Source organism: Sturnus vulgaris, chromosome 7, assembly GCF_052056855.1.
Source record: "Sturnus vulgaris isolate bStuVul1 chromosome 7, bStuVul1.hap1, whole genome shotgun sequence".
In the NCBI taxonomy this organism is placed as follows: Eukaryota; Metazoa; Chordata; class Aves; order Passeriformes; family Sturnidae; genus Sturnus; species Sturnus vulgaris.
Window position 1 is genome coordinate 4,080,949 of NC_142249.1, and position 18,841 is coordinate 4,099,789.

An 18,841-nucleotide genomic window follows, 5' to 3' on the forward strand; every position below is an offset into this window, starting at 1 on the left:
CAATTCTGAATTTTTGTTCTCTAGACACGATTGTGCCAAGGCAGACCAGAGGAACCCCAAACTTGTCCAAGAGTGGGGTGGTGGGAGCAGGTGACACCAAGGCAGCTCCCAGGACACATCCTGAGCATCGCGTGGGGGCAGGATGAAGGCACAGTCCTGCTCCTCCGTGGATCCCCACCAAACTAAAGAACTATCACAGATTTATGGAATGGTCTGAGTTGGAAGGAGTCTTAAAGATCAGCCAGTTCCAAACCCCTGCTGGGTGGGACAGCAGGAGCAAACAGTTACTTCTGCTTCACTCAATTCTGTTATCCCATTTCCAAGGATGCAGAGATCCCAGGGAGGGAACTTGGGGCTGGAATTAGCCACCAAGCTCGAGCATCACAGCCCAGCCGGAGCCAAAGGCAGGTGAGCACCCTGCAGTCTCGGGAATGTTGGGACAGCCCAGGTGGGCGGCTGCAAAGGCAGCCTGGCTCCTGTCTGGGAGCACAAGCCGGGAGTAAACAGCAGCCGAGCTTCCCTACGAGCTCCACGCACGCTGCAGCTTGGCGAGGGCTGGAGTCACTCCCTGCTCGGGAAACATTTCCTGCTCTGTGAATGGGAAGCGAAATTAATCATCCCATCAGCCATGGAAACACGTCGTGAGGCACCACTCGGCAGGCAACAGATGGAGCTTTAAATGTCACTCACTCATTCATCGCAAGGAAACTTCCCCCTGATTACTACCCAGACCTGCAGACATAATAAGGGCACAGAGATCCCGGATTTCTACACATCCAGCTTTCCTGAGCCTAATTCATCCCCTGAACAGACCTCACTAGCATTTATTAGAAACCTACAAAGAAATTGTATTCATCAAGATAAGGAAGCCAAAACTCGAAGAGCAGACCACTTATCCTTGTCTCCATCTTAGATTTAAAGCATTAAAAAAATGTCTCTTCACTGGAAGAAAAAGAAAACCCACCAAGCTATGTCCACAACAGATATAAAACAACATTTTCCAGTGTTTGCAAGGAATCCCAGAACGGTTTGGGCTGGAAGGGATCTCATTCCAACCCCTCTCGCCTCAGAGCAAGACATCAGAGTTTGGAAAATTATAAACTCCCATGGATAAATATCCAGGGGTATTTCCTTAATGAGAATATGGAGAGCTCAAGGCCAGCACCAAACCCTTGATGGCACAAGCATCTCCAATAGAGATGTCTCCAACAGATGAGCCTGTGCAGGACAGAGCAGCTCCAAAGGGAGACACTCCAGTTTCTCCACCTCCTTTTCAACCATTATCCCACTTTATCTCCTTGCTGGTTTCATCAGTGACATCTCTAACAAATGAGTGTCTTGGATGGAGCCAGAGCTTTCTGTGAAATTGAAGATAATGGAATGAAAAGAGTCGGCTTGGACTATTCCTCGTTTCAAACTTCACATACTTGTGGGAAACCTTTCCTTGCACAAGCAAAACCCACTTGAGCTTCCATTGAAAAAAAATCCATCTAAATAAATAATAAATAATAAAACAGAAAACAACAAAAATAAATATATAGCTCTTCTCAGAAGAAGCTCAGGAAGAGTCCAAGGCCAGGCTGGACAGGGCTTGGAGAGGCCTGGGATAGTGGAAGGTGTCCCTGCCCATGGCAGGGGGTGGGACAGGATGATGTTTAAAGTTCCATCCAACCCAAATCATTCTGGGATTGTGAGATTCCTGGGAATATAATTTAACCTGCTTCTTTGCTTCAGGTATTACCCAGCACTTGAATGTCTTTGATCCATCTGTCTTGCTTTCAGAACAGGAAACTTCTCCCCTCAGCAGATCCCCAGGACAAAAAGCAGAGTTGAAGGAAGCCCAGCTGCACTTCTGTAGAGCCAAACCCAAGTGGATTTCTCACATGCTTCTCTCTAATCTCACTCTGAGCTTCCTTCAAGGGAAAATGACACTTTGGAGAAGAGATGGAGCAGGAGCCAGAAAGTCTCATCCTGAGACTACACATGAAAAACTTCCCATGAGAAAAAAATAATCCACCTCGTTGGGTCAGCATGGGGGAGCTGAAGGATTCCCAGTGAAGGCAGGGTTAGACAAATATCTGGACATTCCCACTGCTCCTTTGGAGCTTTCCCTGGAGCCTCCCAAGGGGTGAGCTCTCCAATGGCAGGAATAAAGACAGCAGATGAGCCAGTGGCACAGCATGGTTTGGGCTTGAAAGCCCATCCTAGTCCACCTTGCTATGGGCAGGGACACCTTCCATTATCCCAGGCTGCTCCAAGCCCCAGTGTCCAACCTGGTCTTGGGCACTCCCAGGGATCCAGGAGCACCCACAGCTTCTCTGGGCACCCTGTGCCAGGGCCTGCCCACCCTCACAGGGAACAATTCTTTCCCAATATCCCATCAAATTCTGCCCTCACTCAGCTTTAGGCCATCATCCTATGTCAAAAGAGAAGGTGAAATAAAATTCTGAGGAATTACCTGTCTCACTGTATTTCAAACAGCAAATAAATGGTTATTACTAGCAGGAGAGTAAGCTCACTTCTGTCACCAATGAAGGTGAAATAAAATTCTGAGGAATTACCTGTCCCACTGTATTTCAAACAGCAAATGAATGGTTATTACTAGCAGTAGAGTAAGCTCACTTCTATCACCACCTAAGGGACTCCCAGCTGTCCAACAAGCCCCAAAAGGTGCAACACCATCTCCTCCATCATGACAGAAATAAAACAGCCAAAGGAGCAGCCGAACAGCAAATTGTAATAGGAATGCTATTCCACAGCTCTCAAAAAACTCATGGATTGCTCAAAGGCTGCAGTTTTGAGTAGAAATCCAGAGAAGTCCATCCAAATGGGCAAGTAGCCCACAGCTTCCTGTAGCCTCCTCTGGAAGGGCTTTACTGCCAAATAATGGATATACTCAGGTATCAGCTTCGTTAGGACCAGGATGCTACTTGTCATCCATTCGATACAATGAAGGTGCACATTAAAATACAAAAAAAAAAAAGTCTTTTAAGAGAGTGTCAAACAAAGGCAGTTTCCTAGAGAAATTTAAGTACTCCCAACCCTTTCAAACCCCTGGACAGCACAGAGAAATAGCACTAAAGCATCTTTTTATTCTGGCAGAACAGGCAGGGTTTTCCTTCCTGGATGCACCAAAACTCACACCTGAGCTAAGGCTTCTCTTGAAAAACAGACATTTTCCATTTTTTTCCCCCCAGGACCCACCAGATGAAGTGAACACATTAAAACCCAGAATCCTGCTACCCAAATCCTAAAGGACGAGGGCAGATGTTCCCTGCACTCCCCATGCCAGCAGTGATCCGTGCATGACAAGGATTCCCCACATCACGGATGGGTCTCCTCAAAGTGAGCTTTCTCTTGGCATTTATGCCCAAACTGCTGACACCAGGTGGCCTTTTAGACATGGCACAAAAATTCAGTGCTGCTTCTGCTGAAAAGCTGCCCAGCCTGTGGCATTTTCCTTCAGCAGAACTGACCAGGTGCTGCTCCTCAAACAGAGCCAGAGCCACACAGGGATCAGCTTGAAGGTGAGTTTTAACACAACAACAGAACAGGTTAAATCCAGGTGTAGTTGTAAAGAGTTCCAGGAGTTTCACAAGGAATCTCACTGGGATTCTCCATCTCTACCCTGCTCCTGCAGCTCTGGAATCCTCAGCGTAAGAAGGACACGAAGCTGCTGGAACAAGTCCAGAGGGAGCCTCTCTGCTCTGGAACCAGGCTGGGAGAGCTGGAGTGTTCACCTGGAGAGGAGAAGGCTCCAGGGAGAGCTCAGAGCCTCTTCCAGGGCCTAAAGGGGCTCCAGAAGAGCTGGAGAGAGACTGGGGACAAGGGATGGAGGGACAGGACACAGGGAATGGCTTCCCACTGCCAGAGGGCAGGGATGGATGGGATATTGGGAAGGAATTCTCGGCTGGGGGCTGTTGAGGTTCTGTCACAGGGTGCCCAGAGAAGCTGTGGCTGCCCCTGGATCCCTGGAAGTGTCCAAGGCCAGGTTGGACACTGGGGCTTGGAGAAACCTGGGACAGTGGAAGGTGTCCCTGCCCATGGCAGGGGTGGCACTGGATGAGCTTTAAGGTCTCTTCGAACTCAAACCATTCTGTGATTCTCTGAATGCTGTTTTTCAACTCATTTTAAATTTGCCTTCCTAAGGAACAAACATCCCTTATGAATGAACAAAGAGAACAGCTTAATTTTGTCCCTGGAAGCTTCTCAACTTAAACCTCCCGTTTTTTTTATTGAAAGCTCTGAGCTGGGTGGTCGCCTGCTGAGCATGGCAAGCAGCTTCCCAAACCACAGTACACCCACACTGCATCTACTACAGCCCCAGCAAGAGGGGAGTAAGTCCTCCCTCAGAAATCCTGAGAAATTCTGGATTATCTTGCTTAAAAATGCCACTTTCAGCTGTGAAACTTGGACCTAATACAGGGTTTAGGGATTCTGGTAAATTAAATGGTGGCTGCCTCTTTCAGTGGGAGGTTACAACTCTGCTCCAGCTACGTTCAGGCACCAAACCTCCCTGCCAAGGAGTCGACTGCAGCCTGATCCTTCCACAAAAAGAAACAGGATGCTGTGAAAAGCCCGAAGGTGAGAGACATAAAATATCTATAGAAGGATGGAGCTCCTATACGTACCCAAAATAACGGTGACTCACTTTTCAGAGCTCTGGGGAGAGATAAAAGACTCGGGGAAGGAGCTGAAGAGGGTTCAGAGATTTGGCTTAGGAGGATGCCACAGACAAAAGGCACTTGGAAAGTTGGGAGAAAGAGATAAAAAGGACATCCAGGCAGCAGCTGAGGAACAGCTGCAGAAGGCAAGCTGTAGAGGAAGGCTTTTAAGAGCAAGTCTAAGGAGGTTAAATCTGATTCAGTGGTATCTGGAGGCAAGCTGAGACGGCAGTGGCTTATCTGCTGCCTCCCTGAAACACTGGTATTAGCAATAAATGATGGAAAGGGGACATCCAGGTTCACTTCAACATTCCTGGCCAAAACATCATGTAAAGAAGCTCCAAAGAATACAGATAATCACTACCAGAACCTTCTTTAGGTAAAACTCCTGCCTGACACCAATACACAGCTAATCCCTCCATCGAGAAAACCACATCTCACATTAACTGTATTTGATTTTCAGGCCTCTTTAATGAAGCTCGCAGGGTAATCCCTCAAGTTTAGGAGCCCATTCCTCCACAAGATTACAGAAACAAGTCATCCTTCCAGGGAAAGCCAGACCAGCTGAAACATTCATAGAACAGAAGAGTGTGAGTGAAAACGCTGCCCAGAGCAGCTGTGGCTGCCCCAACCCTGGCAGTGTCCAAGGTTGGACGGGGCTTGTCCCATGGGCAGGGGTCACCTTGCACTAGCCCAGCTTGCTGTATCTTTATTTTCTATGTGGATCCCAGACTATGCATCTCCCAGAATTCCAGCCTACAAAAGCCCCTCTGCTCTCCCAGCCCATCAGCCCAAGGAGCCAGCACAGGGAACAGCATTTCCAAAATGCCACTATTAGCATTTTTTTTGCATATAGAAAGGTCTGCAAAGAGACGAATTCCTGTGCCTGTGTCAGACCACCCCTCCTAACGAGGGAGATAACGAGCCAAACTCCGAGTGCCGTAAATCCTGCGTCAGTGTTTCCATCCCGAAATAAAGCTGCCTTAAATCACAGCAGCCTAATCCTCCCGTGGTTCTGCCTGTTTTCATCTCCATGTTTCCACTTCACAGCCCATTTCCCTCAATTTTGCTTCACTCAGGGCAGCGGCCTTGAACTGCAGAGCCCTGCTTTGGCGGGGACTGTGAGACTTGCTTATTATTTGTGAAATCTGCAATGTGCTGGCTGTTTGAGATTCTGTGGCATGGGAGTTGGGTAAGGCTAAATAATACAAAGGAACTTCTTGTAAAAAGAGTGGATGTGGCACTCGGTGCCATGGTATAGTGGAGGTGTTAGGGCATGGGTTGGACTCCATGATCTTGAAGGTTTCTTCCAGCCTGGTGATTCTGTGAACTGTATGCACTCCCTCCTGTAAACTGTAAACAGCACCAGCTCCTGGCCACGGATCCCAAGCCCTGGAAGTTTCATAAGGACTTCACAGTCCCTGCACAAGGTGCTCGGGGTCCATAAGTGATGCCTGAAAAATGAGGGAGCTACCAAAGCTGCAGGAGCTCCACACTGAGGGGCTAGAGCGTGGCCAGGGCAGGGAATGGAGCTGGGAAGGGGCTGGAGAATTCCTGAGGGAGCTGGGGAGGTTCATCCTGGAGAAAAGGAGACTCAGAGGGGCCCTCCTGGCTCTGCACAACTCCCTGACAGGAGGGGACAGCCAGGAGGGTTGGGCTCTGCTCCCAGGGAACAGGGACAGGAGGAGAGGGAATGGCTTCAAGCTGGGCCAAGGGGGGAATTAGGAGAACTTTCTTCCCTGAAATGGTGGTCAGGCCTTGGAATGGGCTGCCCAGGGCAGTGGAGGAGCTATCATCCCTGGAAGTGTTCAAAAGCCATGTGGATGTGGCACTGGGGACATGGCTTAGTGGTGGCAGTGCTGGGGGAGCAGCTGGACTCAGGAGGTCTTTTCCAGTTTTAGTGATTCCATGGTTCTGTCCGATGTGAGGATGGATCTATGAGGGACTAATAGAAAGGAAGTTGGGCCAATTTCCAGAGTAAAATAACACAAACTGTCCAGACCACTGCTGTTGGCCAAAGACACTGAGACATTCACAGCAGCAGAGGCAATTTTAGATAATAACTTGATTTACAGATCCAACAGAACCAGACAAACCCAAGCAAACCAAGACCCAAGGAGGAAGAAACAAAAGGCTGAAGCACATAACAGTCAGTTTGATCACCAGTGTGTTTTTAGAGGATGCAAAATTACTCCTGACCTTACCCAAACTTTGACTTCTCCGTACGATCATCACTCTGTCAAAAACACCATCTCGGTATTTTTAGATGATAGTACATTTGTTTGTACTGTACATTTCTGTGAGAAAACTTGCTGTGTTTTGTAGGTCACTTGGTTTTACCATCTGCCTTGATTTCTGCTCAAGGAAAGTGTTGTTTCTGAAAACCTTGCTGCCGTATACAAACTGGGAGATGCTGGAACCAGCAGCACCTTGGTTTTGTATCATCTCAGTGGAAATACACAATACTGCTGGATAATGGGAAAAGGGCTAGGCAAAAGGTCACTGGAGAGCCATTCCCCCTTGTCCTGTCACTCAGTGTCCTTGTAAAAAGTCCCTCTCCAGCTCTCCTGCACGCCAAAAAGGTTGGCAATATTCTACAATGATCTTAATAAAAAAAATAAAAATTAAAAATTATACAAAGCTTATTAGTAAATGAAACCTGAGGTGGGAGAGATCCTTCAGTGCAAGGCCTCTCCTCCCACTGCCAGCCCATGTCAGATGCCTGAAGGAGCTGAACTGACAGCCACAAAATAAAGCCCCGTGACAACTAGCTGATCCTTGGGAAAGCAAACACAGAATTATTCCGTCAGGTCTTGGAATTCTATAGCGGATTTGTCCTTGTTTTGACCATAATCTCACAAGTGATGCCAGCAGCAAACCCATCTGGTGTGTGTAAGACTAAATATCTGCTGCTCGTGGAGATCAGCGTCTCAAAATTAGCACTTTTACCGAGATCTGGTTTGCAGTGGCTTAAAGAACAAACAAGTTCAGCTTCCTCTAAAATGCTGCACCCCTTCAGCAAAATGCTTTTGCCCAGGGAGTCGAAATCTGTTGATAGGTAAAGGAGAATCTGGAATGATGGGCTGCAAAGAATCATGGAATGGTTTGAGTTGGAAAGGAAACCTGTCCTCAATACCTGCCATACCCACCCAGAGATGCAGAGCTCAGGATTTCAGATGTAAAGCAGCATTTGGGCAGAAACCAGCATTAATATTTAACTCCAAGGTGTAAATAGCACCCTGCATTATGTAACAGCTCCTCAAAAGCTGAAATTCTCATCCTGTGCAAGAACTTCTTTTGTGGGATAAAGAGTAAAAAGTGCATTCTAAACTGCACAAAAACTTAATATCCACCATGCTCCAGGACTGTCTGAAACCCCTGTTAAAGCTGCTTTGAAAGGACTAGAATTTGTCTTCATATTATGGTGATTTTTAAATCACCTGCAATTCTCATCTGTCTGTCACCTCACACACCTCACTTAAAAAGTCATTTTTCTCTCGTGGAACAGAACTATGGTGCAGCTCCTGCACCAGCATCCTGACCAGCAGCAGTAAATTTGTTAGAACACATAGCCAAAGCTCTGCACTGAAGCCCAAATTATTTAAAAATAATAATACTAAAGAAACAGTAAAATTTAAAAACAAAGCAACAAGGAAAAGTATACACTGCTAAGCCTGGGAGAAACAGTGCAAAAAACCCTTTGGCTTGGCAAAAGTCTATGAATATTTGAGTATATGAGTATTTACAAGCTGCAGGAACTTGGTGGGGTTGGGTGATGTACAGAGACAAGTTGCCAAGTAACTGCATTTTCTACTTCTCTGCTGCAATGAGCCTTTTCCAACCCAGCAAACAGCAGCACAACCCCAAAGCTCCCCCTCTGTGGTGAGGAACACAATTTCTGCTGACACTAGAGAGAAAAAACAGAGACTATCCAATAAATATGGGGGGTTTGGGATGTGAGTAAACCCCACATTATTGACCCTGACAGTGTACAGCTGGCACCTGTGAGCAAATATTTTGGAAAGAGAGGGGGGAATGGTGTCTTGAATGACTGAAATGCCGTTCAGAGCAGATTATTTTATTTCTGCTTATTTATTTTTTAGTAACAGCCTCTCCTTCTGCCTTTTCCACAGTGCTGTCTCCTAAACCAACGGGCTTTGAACTCCTGAGGCTTTAGAGACTTTGTCACAGGCACAGCCAGGGATGGGGGAGAGGGATCTGAGTTTTGCTGAGCACTAATTCAAGACATGATAAATCCCTGGGACAGGGATTATACAGCCGTTATACAAATATATACACATATATATACATATATAAGTATATACAAATCCCTGTATCGGGGATTTACATGGAACGTGAAAGGAATTTTATTTTTTCTGCCTATAAAAATGTTTGGTACCTCCAAACACGGTACCAAATGTCTGATACTGTGGTTAGGGGTACTTTTTTGATAATATTCCAGTTGTACCTTGCCAGCACAACATTTGGTCAAAGGTGTTTCCCACCAGGAAAAGCTGGCAGCTTTTCAGACCCCCCAGACTACCAAAGGCAGGACAGGAAGACACGGAGCCATTCCCTCTGGAACACCTGAGCTGGCTTTGAAATCCAAAACACGATTTGTGAGGTTAAATGCCCTCACACACACACACACACAGTTCCACTGGAGTGGCCACCTGGACACCACGGTCTGGCTGAGTTCCAGGGACAGAGCTGGGAGCTGCTCCCAAAATCCTGCTCCCACTATAAAGCCATTAAGAAGAAGGAGGGGCAGAGCTAGATGGGATATTGGGGAGAAATTCTTCCCTGGGAGGGTGGGGAGGGGCTGAGATGGAATTCCCAGAGAAACTGTGGCTGCTCCAGGATCCCTGGCAGTGTCCCAGGGCATGTTGGACAGGGCTTGGAGCAGCCTGGGACAGTGGAAGGTGTCCCTGCCATGGCAGGGGTGGGATGGGATTAGCTTTGAGATCCCTCCCAGCCCAAACCATCCCGGGATTCTGTGTGTTTCTAGGATTCTGTGGGATTATTCTGAGCGTTTGGAGGCACCCAGTCCATGTGCTGCTGGACCCCAGAGCTCAGCCAGCCACATCTGCGAGGGGAACCTGCCCGAGTGCTGCAGCACATCATTGTGTGACGGCAACTCCTGCCACCCTCTGAGCTGAGTTTTACCTGGAAAACTCTGCTGCTCAGCTCAGCAAAACCCTTCTGATCCAGCCTGGGCTGAGGCCTAAAGCCACCCTAAGAAAGGTGCCATCCTTGAGTGACAGGCACAGCAGCTCCCAGCATTGCTGGGCATGGGCAGGAGCTGGCTGTGCTCGCCTTCCCCTCCCAGGGAGTCACAAACACCTTCCCAAAACTGCTGTGAGCCCCCCAGCTCATCTCAGCCCCTAGTGCCAGCAGAAAACGAGCAGGAAATCCTACTGCTTGTCACAGGAGGGTTCAGAAATGGAGGGACAAACCCACACCTGTGCCCGGCCAGATCCATCCCAGTCCCAGCCCTCAATCCCTGGGCAAACGTCTCCAACTCTACCCCGTGAACATTGTTAAAAATACACTATTGCTACCACTTCGCCTGTTTGTTGAAAAAAAACAAAAAAAAAAACTGTAATAATTTACTTAATCTGAGGAACAATTTGCACACAGGTAGCAGGTGACTGTCCTCAGTGAAAATAAAATGCCTCCCGTATGGCACCTAGGCTGGACAACTCAGGATCTTCAAGAGCTTCATTAATATCATTATAGTGTGACTGTCTACAAGCAGGATTATAAATGGGTCCAGAAAGGCAAGTTTTGGCCTAAATTTCACTGTTTGCTCATTCAGTACAACTTGGAGAAGTCTGGTAGTAGCTTGGGAGTTTTTCTCTCCAATGGAAAAGATCATTGCATTTCATCAGAAGCTTTTTTTTTTTTTTTTAATTCAACGTACACAATTCACTGGCAAGAGCTGTCAGAGCTTTAAAAAGTACCTAGGAAAAGTATAATCAAAACATGCAGTACATTTATTCTGTGTATTACAACTGCAGTTCCAAATCAGTGATTCCAAAGCCTTTCATTAGATCATACAAAACTTCAGGCCAGCTTATAATGAAATCTCTAATCAAATATGAATGAATCATCTGATATGACACAATTCCTTGAATGAGAAACAGATGGAAAAGTAGTGATGATTAAGTGGTTTAGATCACAAGATATCAGTTAAGCCAAAGGAGGAAATAGTTAATCACAGAATCATGAAATTGTCTGGGTTTGAAGAAACCTTAAAGCCCATCCTGTTCCACCCCCTGCCATGGCAGGGACACCTTCCCCTATATCCCAGGTTGCTCCAAGCCCTATCCAACCTGGCCTGGAACACTTCCAGGGATGGGGGATGCACAGCTTCCCTGGGCAACAAGGAAAGGTCTCTTTAATGAACCATCAGCAATCCCCCAGGGAAGCATCTGGAGACTGCTGCTGTATTTCAGGCCTCGCTGCACAAAACATTCACCTGATATTCCCTCCACTGCCCAAAGACAAAGCAGAGCCAAATATAGCCCTGAAAATCAATACACACTGGGGAAGAGCCTCCAGGATCTTGATAAATGCGTGTGGTGCTAGAAGAGGAGTTCCTAAAATCCTGGGAACTCAGGTGGTGGCTCTTTCCCCTTCAGCAATAAACTACCCCCAGTTAATTTTGGCAGAGAGTGCCCTGGGGAGCTCTGCAGTGCAGGGCACAGCCATGGAAAGGGCAGGCAGACAAAGGGAAGACAGCCCCTGGAAACAGCAGGACACTCCATCCTCATCCTCCAGCAGTGCTCACATCCATCTGTCCATGGAAAAGAGGAATGGAGTACAGGGAGTGCTGGACCACCACAGCCCCACAACGAGCCTCACCTCAAAAGAGTGGAGGGACTGAGAATTAAATAAAAGCAAAACAACAAAGATTTCACCCCAGTACCTCTTGGAGGTTGCAGACCCAGGTAAAACACCCAGGCTGCAAACACACATGGCCCCCAGGATCCCATGGGAGGCACATGGGATTTTACCCCGAGGAGGGCCTCAATCCATGATCGATTTCCATGAAACATTTATCACTTTTCATTCACCACACAGTACTGTTATTTTTAGCAAAGCCAGAGGAACAAATTCCTGAATAACCATTCAAGGGAGCCTTTCCAGGCCTGCTTGCATCCTGCCATCTCCTCCTTCCCTAAGTTTTCTTCACAGAGTTTTAGCATTCAAAGGCTCTTCCCTTCATCACCTACTTTTCTATAAATCAAAAGCACAAAACAACCTTTCCTGTGGTAGGGAATCAGTGAGAATTCTTATTTGTGAAAATAACACTTGGTGAAGAGTCAGGACTAAGAGAATCCAGTGAATTCTGGAGCTGATCAGTGTGAATTAATGAACTAAGCAAGGTGAGGGAAGAAGAAAGAAAACCAGCAAGTTGGGGCTTGCAGCAGAGCAAACTTTCCTGCCTTTCATCCAGGAAACTAGTGCTGCATTCAAGAGCTTCACATTTAAGTGCTGCTTTCAGCTGTTAAAAGAGGGATAATCATTAATAATTCATGTCAGCTCCTCCAATTGATAACCATTTCCTCATGGGTAAGAAAGGAGACAGATAAATCATGACAGATAAATACATTTTCTGAGACAAAAGACAACAAAGCAGAGTTGAGGAGCTGTGGGCTCCTGCTATTCCAACCCCCGGGGAGCAGGATATTTACATTCTGGGCTCCAGCATCACATCAGTTCAGGACCATCCTGGAAGTGTCCAAGGCCAGGTTGGACAGGGCTCGGAGCAACCTGGGAGAGTGGAAGGTGTCCCTGCCCATGGGACAAGATGAGTTTTAAGGTCCTTTCCAGCCCAAACCAGTCTGTGATTCTCTGATTCCCAGCTTGGCTGGAGGAGTGGTTTAATTCCACGTGGAACATGGATGCTGAAGTTGAGACAGAAGTGGCCAAAAAGCTCATCCCTCTTCCATACACCCCTGCACATGCACAAAGTGCTGAAGCTGAGTTAGAAGATCATTAAATTATCCCATGACCAACAAAATGTGAGTTTAGGAACAGCAGAGGTTCCAGAAAAGAGGTTCTGAAGCTTGAACTTCCCTGCTCCTCTGCAGCGAGCTGCCCAGACCCTCTAGATGTGGCAGTTTCCTCTCCTGTATAAATAACCCCAAATTTACTGACTGCAAAGGGCTTTTCATAGAAAAGTTTAGCAGTTTAGCAAACCCTCCATGGAAATGGGAGAGCTGGCTGAAGGGCTGTGCAGGGTTTTCCCTGCTGAGGGATGGCTCTGAGGCTGGGCTCCAGGAGTGCCTCCAGCAGGTGAAACACTCCTTTTATTGTCACTGCATGGGCTACAGTTTGTCCACTTAGCTCAGGGCTGGAAATGAAAGACAAATATTAATAAATCATAAGTACTGCAGGAAATACAAGCTTGAGCTGATCTGAACTCTCAAGGCTTTAAGCTGCAGTTTTCTCTGCTACCTTGGAATCATGGAATGGTTCAAAGCCCATCCACAGCCATGGGCAAGGACACTTTCCACTAGCCCAGGTGGCTCCAAGCCTGGCCTTGGACACTTCCAGGGATCCAGGGGCAGCCACAGCTTCTCTGGGAATCTTATCTTACACCAGAGCATCTAAATGGTGGCAAAAAACTCACACCAAGGCTGACAAAAAGAGCTGCAGCTTTTCAACAACCTAACGAGAGGACAGGATTGAATCTGCTCAGTGTACAGTTGTGACATCAAAATGATTTTTCCCAGAACTGACTTTTGATGGTAATTTGGGGGGTTTGGATGGGTTTCTCCCCCACCCTGGGCTTCGGGTACATATCCATATTATATATCAGGATATTTTTAACTCTAGAGGAAAGCCTTTCTGAGGGGTAGCTACTTCTGGGGCACGACAAAACCTCATGTTATTCCCTCACAGACAGGGATTAATCTCTGGCTGCAAAACCAAGGGACAATATTAGTCCAGAGACTTGTACAAACCATTTATTCCTATATACATCAACATCATTTTTTTTTGCAAATTACTCTGGAAGTGAGAATGAATAATTAGATCTAGGAAGCAGAAGAAGCAGGAGGGAGCTGAAATCTCCCACTTCATGCTCTTTGTTGGAAGAGACGTCATCCTTTTCCAGCCCCTTTCCACAGGCAGGGACACCTTCCACTGTCCCAGGTTGCTCCAAGCCCCAATGTCCAACCTGGCCTTGGACACTTCCATGGATCCAGGGGCCTCCCCAGCCTCTGATTATTATTGTTATTAAAAAAAACCACCACCAACAACAAAAAGAACGACTTAAGAGAAGCAAGGTTGCTCAATGAAGTTAATTTATTCCTTTTCCTCTCCCGGGCCAAAGGCTCAGCAATCCTCGGGAGCCCAAGGTAGAGCAGGCAGAGTTATCAAACTTATTACTATTATTATTATTATTATTATTATTATTATTATTATTATACTCCTGAGCAGGCTGTGGGCTGGGGGGGCTTTGTCTTGTTGTACTTCTGTGAGCACCTCAGACATTCAGAAGTGCCAATTACAGGTGATATATCTTTGAAAAGGGAAAATGTTTCCCTTCCTCCAATTAATCTTTAATTTATACAGAAAAGAAGACAGAAATAATTTTCACTGCCGATGACTGAACTCAGTTCTAGTCAACCAAATTCACTCCTAAAAACCATTTCAGAAATTTGCTTTAAATATTTCTTGGTATGGAGTTGAAATGCTCTGCAGGACAGAGGATTTTTAAACTTTCTCACCATTTCACACCAGAGAAAAAGGGTCAAACCTCTCCTTCACTTGGTTAGTGGTGAAGAGAAAAACATTTGGTTTCCTACAAGCACACCGCAGTGATTTTATCTGAAATAGAAATTTTATCTGAATAGAAAAGCATAAAAGCTCATCGACCACTCAAGTTTACACAACCTTACCCTGACTGGGGCAGGAGAATCTTTTAAACAAAATATCCCTGAACACAATCAAGCTTTTTTTTTTTTTTCTTCCCTTTATACTGTTTCTTAATAGCATTATTTCAGTCATGCCTGGGACTTGGAACACCACCCAACAATCCCACACACAACTTGTTTTTCCCGAGCAATGCTTGGTGTTACTTCTCCTTTCTTCTCTCAGAAAGATCTGCAGCAAACTCCTAAAGACAAGAATGATAAAAACCAGACACGGCAATGCCACAATGGTTTGGGTGGGAAGGGAGCTTCAAGGTTATTCCATTCCCACCCCTGCCATGGGCAGGGACACCTTCCACTGTCCCAGGCTGCTCCAAGCCCCAATGTCCAACCTGGCCTTGGACACTCCCAGGGATCCAGGGGCAGCCACAGCTTCTCTGGGCACCCTGTGCCAGGGCCTCCCCATCCTCACAGGGAAGAATTCCTTCCCAACATCCCATCCATCCCTGCCCTCTGGCAGTGGGAAGCCATTCCCTGTGTCCTGTCCCTCCATCCCTTGTCCCCAGTCCCTCTCCAGCTCTCCTGGAGCCCCTTTAGGCTCTGCAAGGGGCTCTGAGCTCTCCTCGCTGCCTTCTTTTCTCCAGGTGAGCACGCTCAGCTCTCCCAGCCTGAATTCCAATCCCACAGCTCAATTACTGGGAGAACCATCTCTCATCCCACCCACTTCACACCAGCACAGCTCCCCAGGGATCCCTGCCTCACTGTTTACCCAAAAGCACAGAGGTGAGCTATTAAAAATACTCAAAATGGAGTCCAAACAGCAAGAACTCTCTAAATCCTGCTCCACTAAACAGCCTCATTTCACCCGGGGAAAAACAGCCAGAACAGACTAGACTCTACCATCAAGTTCCCCAAGCTCTCAACCAGCACCAGCCTTTGGCCTGAAATACCTCAAAAGGAAACATTAAACTTAACCAGCAAGCAAAATCAATATAAAAATAAACGAATAGAAGATTCAAACCCATCCCTTTTACAATCCTGGCCAATGATCCACAGAGCCACAAAATCCAATCCAGCTCACCACCAAGGAGGGCAGTTAAACCTGTAAGTTGACCTGTGCTACCACAGTGATTTTAAAATGAGAATCCCTGTGAGGGTTAGGAAAATAGAACATCCCTTACCTGACGGACACGTTTGGGAGCACACGGAGGGGAGAGGGATTTCTCAGAATCTAAAGCCAAACGCCTGTTCCTGGTAAACAACTATCTCTTCCTTTTTTTTTCCCTCAGAGCAACAACTCTACCTCCTTGAAAGTTTCCTTCCCCAGATAGGCCTTTAAGTCCACAAAAATCTAGGTTAGGTCGCAGCCCACTTTTTTTCTCCCCTCCCCAGTGTACTGAAGTTGTTTTGAATAAACTTCGTTTACATCTTTCCAACTGGCATTACCAGAAGAGCTCAGATCTTCTGCGAGATCTCATCCTTAATAGAAAAGGGCCTGAGGGCATTTTGGAAGGCAAGAGAGAAGGGAAAGTTGGGCGTTTGGAAGATCTGAGCTGCTCCCTGCAGAGTAGGCAATGTTTGCTATGTCTTATCACCCCTGGTAAAAATCTCTGCTTGTACCTGGAAGAGAGCAGGGGCAAACCCAAAAGCCAGCAGCAGATTGTTTCCCACAGAATTCCAGGTACTGGGAGCAGAACTTTGGTTTCCATCACTTGCAAGACTGCAGCCCTGAGCTCCAAGAGCTCTCCCAGCTTGGCGAGGAGCAGCCAGGATGAGGAGCAGGAGGACAAGCCCCAGGAGATGCCATGGCAGGATCATGAGGAGAGGGAGAACAGCAAACAGCCCAGAGCCTGGCGTGACACACTTTGATCAGCCCTGCCTTGGCTCCCTGCTCCTTGTGCCTAATGAGAGCAGCAGCTCCCAAAACTCCTTCTGGGCTGGGAAAGGACTCGCTCAGATGCTGTTTCGTTCTCCTGTCCTCTCCTTTCTAAGGCATCTCTCGCCAGGCTGGGCTCCCCCAGCCTCCTCCAAGCAAGACTCCATTCCCAAATCCCACTCTCCCAGCCTGGGAAAGCAGAGGTGTGCAAGTCCTAACAGACTCTGCTCCAGCATTCTGCATTTGCATTCTGCTCTCCCACTCGCAAGGCAGAGCTGCAGAGCGTTTTCCTGCACCCCTCAGAACAGGAACCAGGTGTAACAAGGAGGTTTTTTCCTTACCAGAGCTGGGCATGTGGTTCACTCGAGGTGGATTCAACAGCTCCACTGGCTGGTCTCTGCCAGAAAGCCCATCTGGAAAAAGAGGAGGGAAAAAGAAAATAAAATCACATCAACACTTTGGGTAGCTGAGCTATTTTTAGCCATTCCAGGCAGAAAAACAAATCAGTAACCAATTATCGATGCAAAGCAGAAACACAAGTAGCACAAATCAATGGAAACTAGAACATTCCCAGGACAGCTGAAGCAGAAAACAAAGGAGACTCTATTCTGAATTACACTCAGAGTTTCCTGGTCTTTAAGTCCACGACTGGTGCTGACCCTAGGCTGAGGAAATAGGCATGTCAGCTCACAAACCTTACCAGAGAACAACTAAACTGCCATTCCTTCCTTGCTGGGAGAACAGAGCCAAGACAGAGACGCAGCCCCACGGAGCAAAGTTGAGGAATGGCTGGAATATGCCAGGGAGATGTTAAGGAAAACTGACAAATCACTGCAGGAGATTAAAATGCAGAGACATGCATAACAAGCCCCATTTTGCATAAGTTTGGATTTCAGAAAGGCATTAAAAACATACTTTGTAAATGAGATGCACAAATCCATCTTGCTGAAGCAGTTCCCTATTTAAAATATTTCCAAGATTGTATCTTGCATCCAGGTAGAGTTAAACAGAACAACCAGTGTTGGGAGACTGCCACACCTGAGTTTCTAGTCACACATTCCCTCCCAGAAAAGCCGAAGCAAAAAATGCTAAATTACGTTTTCAGTGTCATTATGAACCCCTGGATATAGAAAATTTATCCCAAACCTATTTGTTCCACCTTTGCCAGTCTGTCTCACTTTTCCCCTCCAACACTGTTCTGTGCTGCAGCCCTGATAGGATCAAGTCAAACCCTGTCTGGAGACATCCAAGAAGCCATCCCATCTCTCTCAGGCAAAGGACAGGGTTAGAAAAATGTTAAGATTTGGTTTTTTTCTCCCTGCTTTCTCAGTTTTCCTGAAGAGAAAGCAGAGCTGGGGTCTTCTCCATGTCTTGCCTGGGTTCACCTCCAGTGCCCATATCCAGATGGAAGGGAAAGAGCAAAGCATCACTATTTTAAATATCATTGAGCCATCAGGTGCTCCAGAGCCAGTGGAGAGCACAGCCCAGAAAAAGCCCCAGTTTTCCTGGGGAGCAGAGTATTTTCACTTCTCTGCTGGGCAGTTTCTGACAAAGATGTACCTTCAGAGGAAAGAGCCCATGGACAAAACAGAGCCCTGCAGCAGCACCCAGCTGCTCTGTGAGACAAACCCAGGTCAACTGACATTTAATTCTAAGAAATAAAGTATATTAATTTTTCCACTGATAAAAAAACCAAAAAAACCTCAAACCAATGCTTTGCAATCTTTGTTTCAAAAAATGAGTATTAGATTAATCACAGCAGCACATTTAGAATCCCCTTTTAAAGCACTGACACCTGAAACACTTCAAGCAAAACTGAGCTATCCAAGACCAAGGTTCTGTCTTTGCTATCCAAATAAAGCTCAATAAAACAAAACAAAATAAAATATAAAACAAAAAATAAAGCTCTAAATCTCTGGAGTCCTCCCTCAGCACAAGGATGTGGCGCTGCTGGAGCACTGCAAGGAGCTCAAGCCATGCAATCAGGGTTTGACTCTTCTCACAAGCCACAAACTCTGCTTTGAATACTAAGACAGCCCAGACAAGCTACAAAATATTCCCCAGCTCTCTGCTGGCCAAATTGGTCCTGAGCTACTAAACAGAATTGGCAAGAAAACATCCTCTCAGATCGGTTCTGTAAGAATCAGCCTGATGATTTCCCCAAAACTCTGAGACAAAGTGCTCTGTCCACCGAGCCTGGAGGGAAGCAGACACCAGCCTGGCTGATTCATGGCTCGAGTCAGGGAACATTCTGTGTAGCTTAATTTCCAGATGGGCATTTCTACTCATTAATTAACAAGATGAAGCCATAATTCATTGATGGAAATTTGAACACTTTGGTTTTTATCTTAATCTGTTCCAAAGAGCTGTTTAAGTTATTCAGAAAACAGAGCCAGGACAGGTCTGGAAGTAGC

The 18,841-nt window shown here is 46.6% G+C and overlaps 1 protein-coding gene across 7 annotated transcripts in view; it reads right to left on the reverse strand.

Annotated features, from left to right (window-relative positions):
- Positions 1-18,841, reverse strand: part of HDAC4 (histone deacetylase 4) — a 170,095-nt gene that overhangs the window by 86,376 nt on the left and 64,878 nt on the right. For all 7 annotated transcript variants that reach the window (XM_088167569.1, XM_014889888.2, XM_088167565.1 and 4 more), the window contains exon 3: positions 16,769-16,840. In XM_088167569.1, the coding sequence (XP_088023695.1) occupies positions 16,769-16,840 (72 nt within the window). The remainder of the gene's footprint in view (positions 1-16,768; positions 16,841-18,841) is intronic.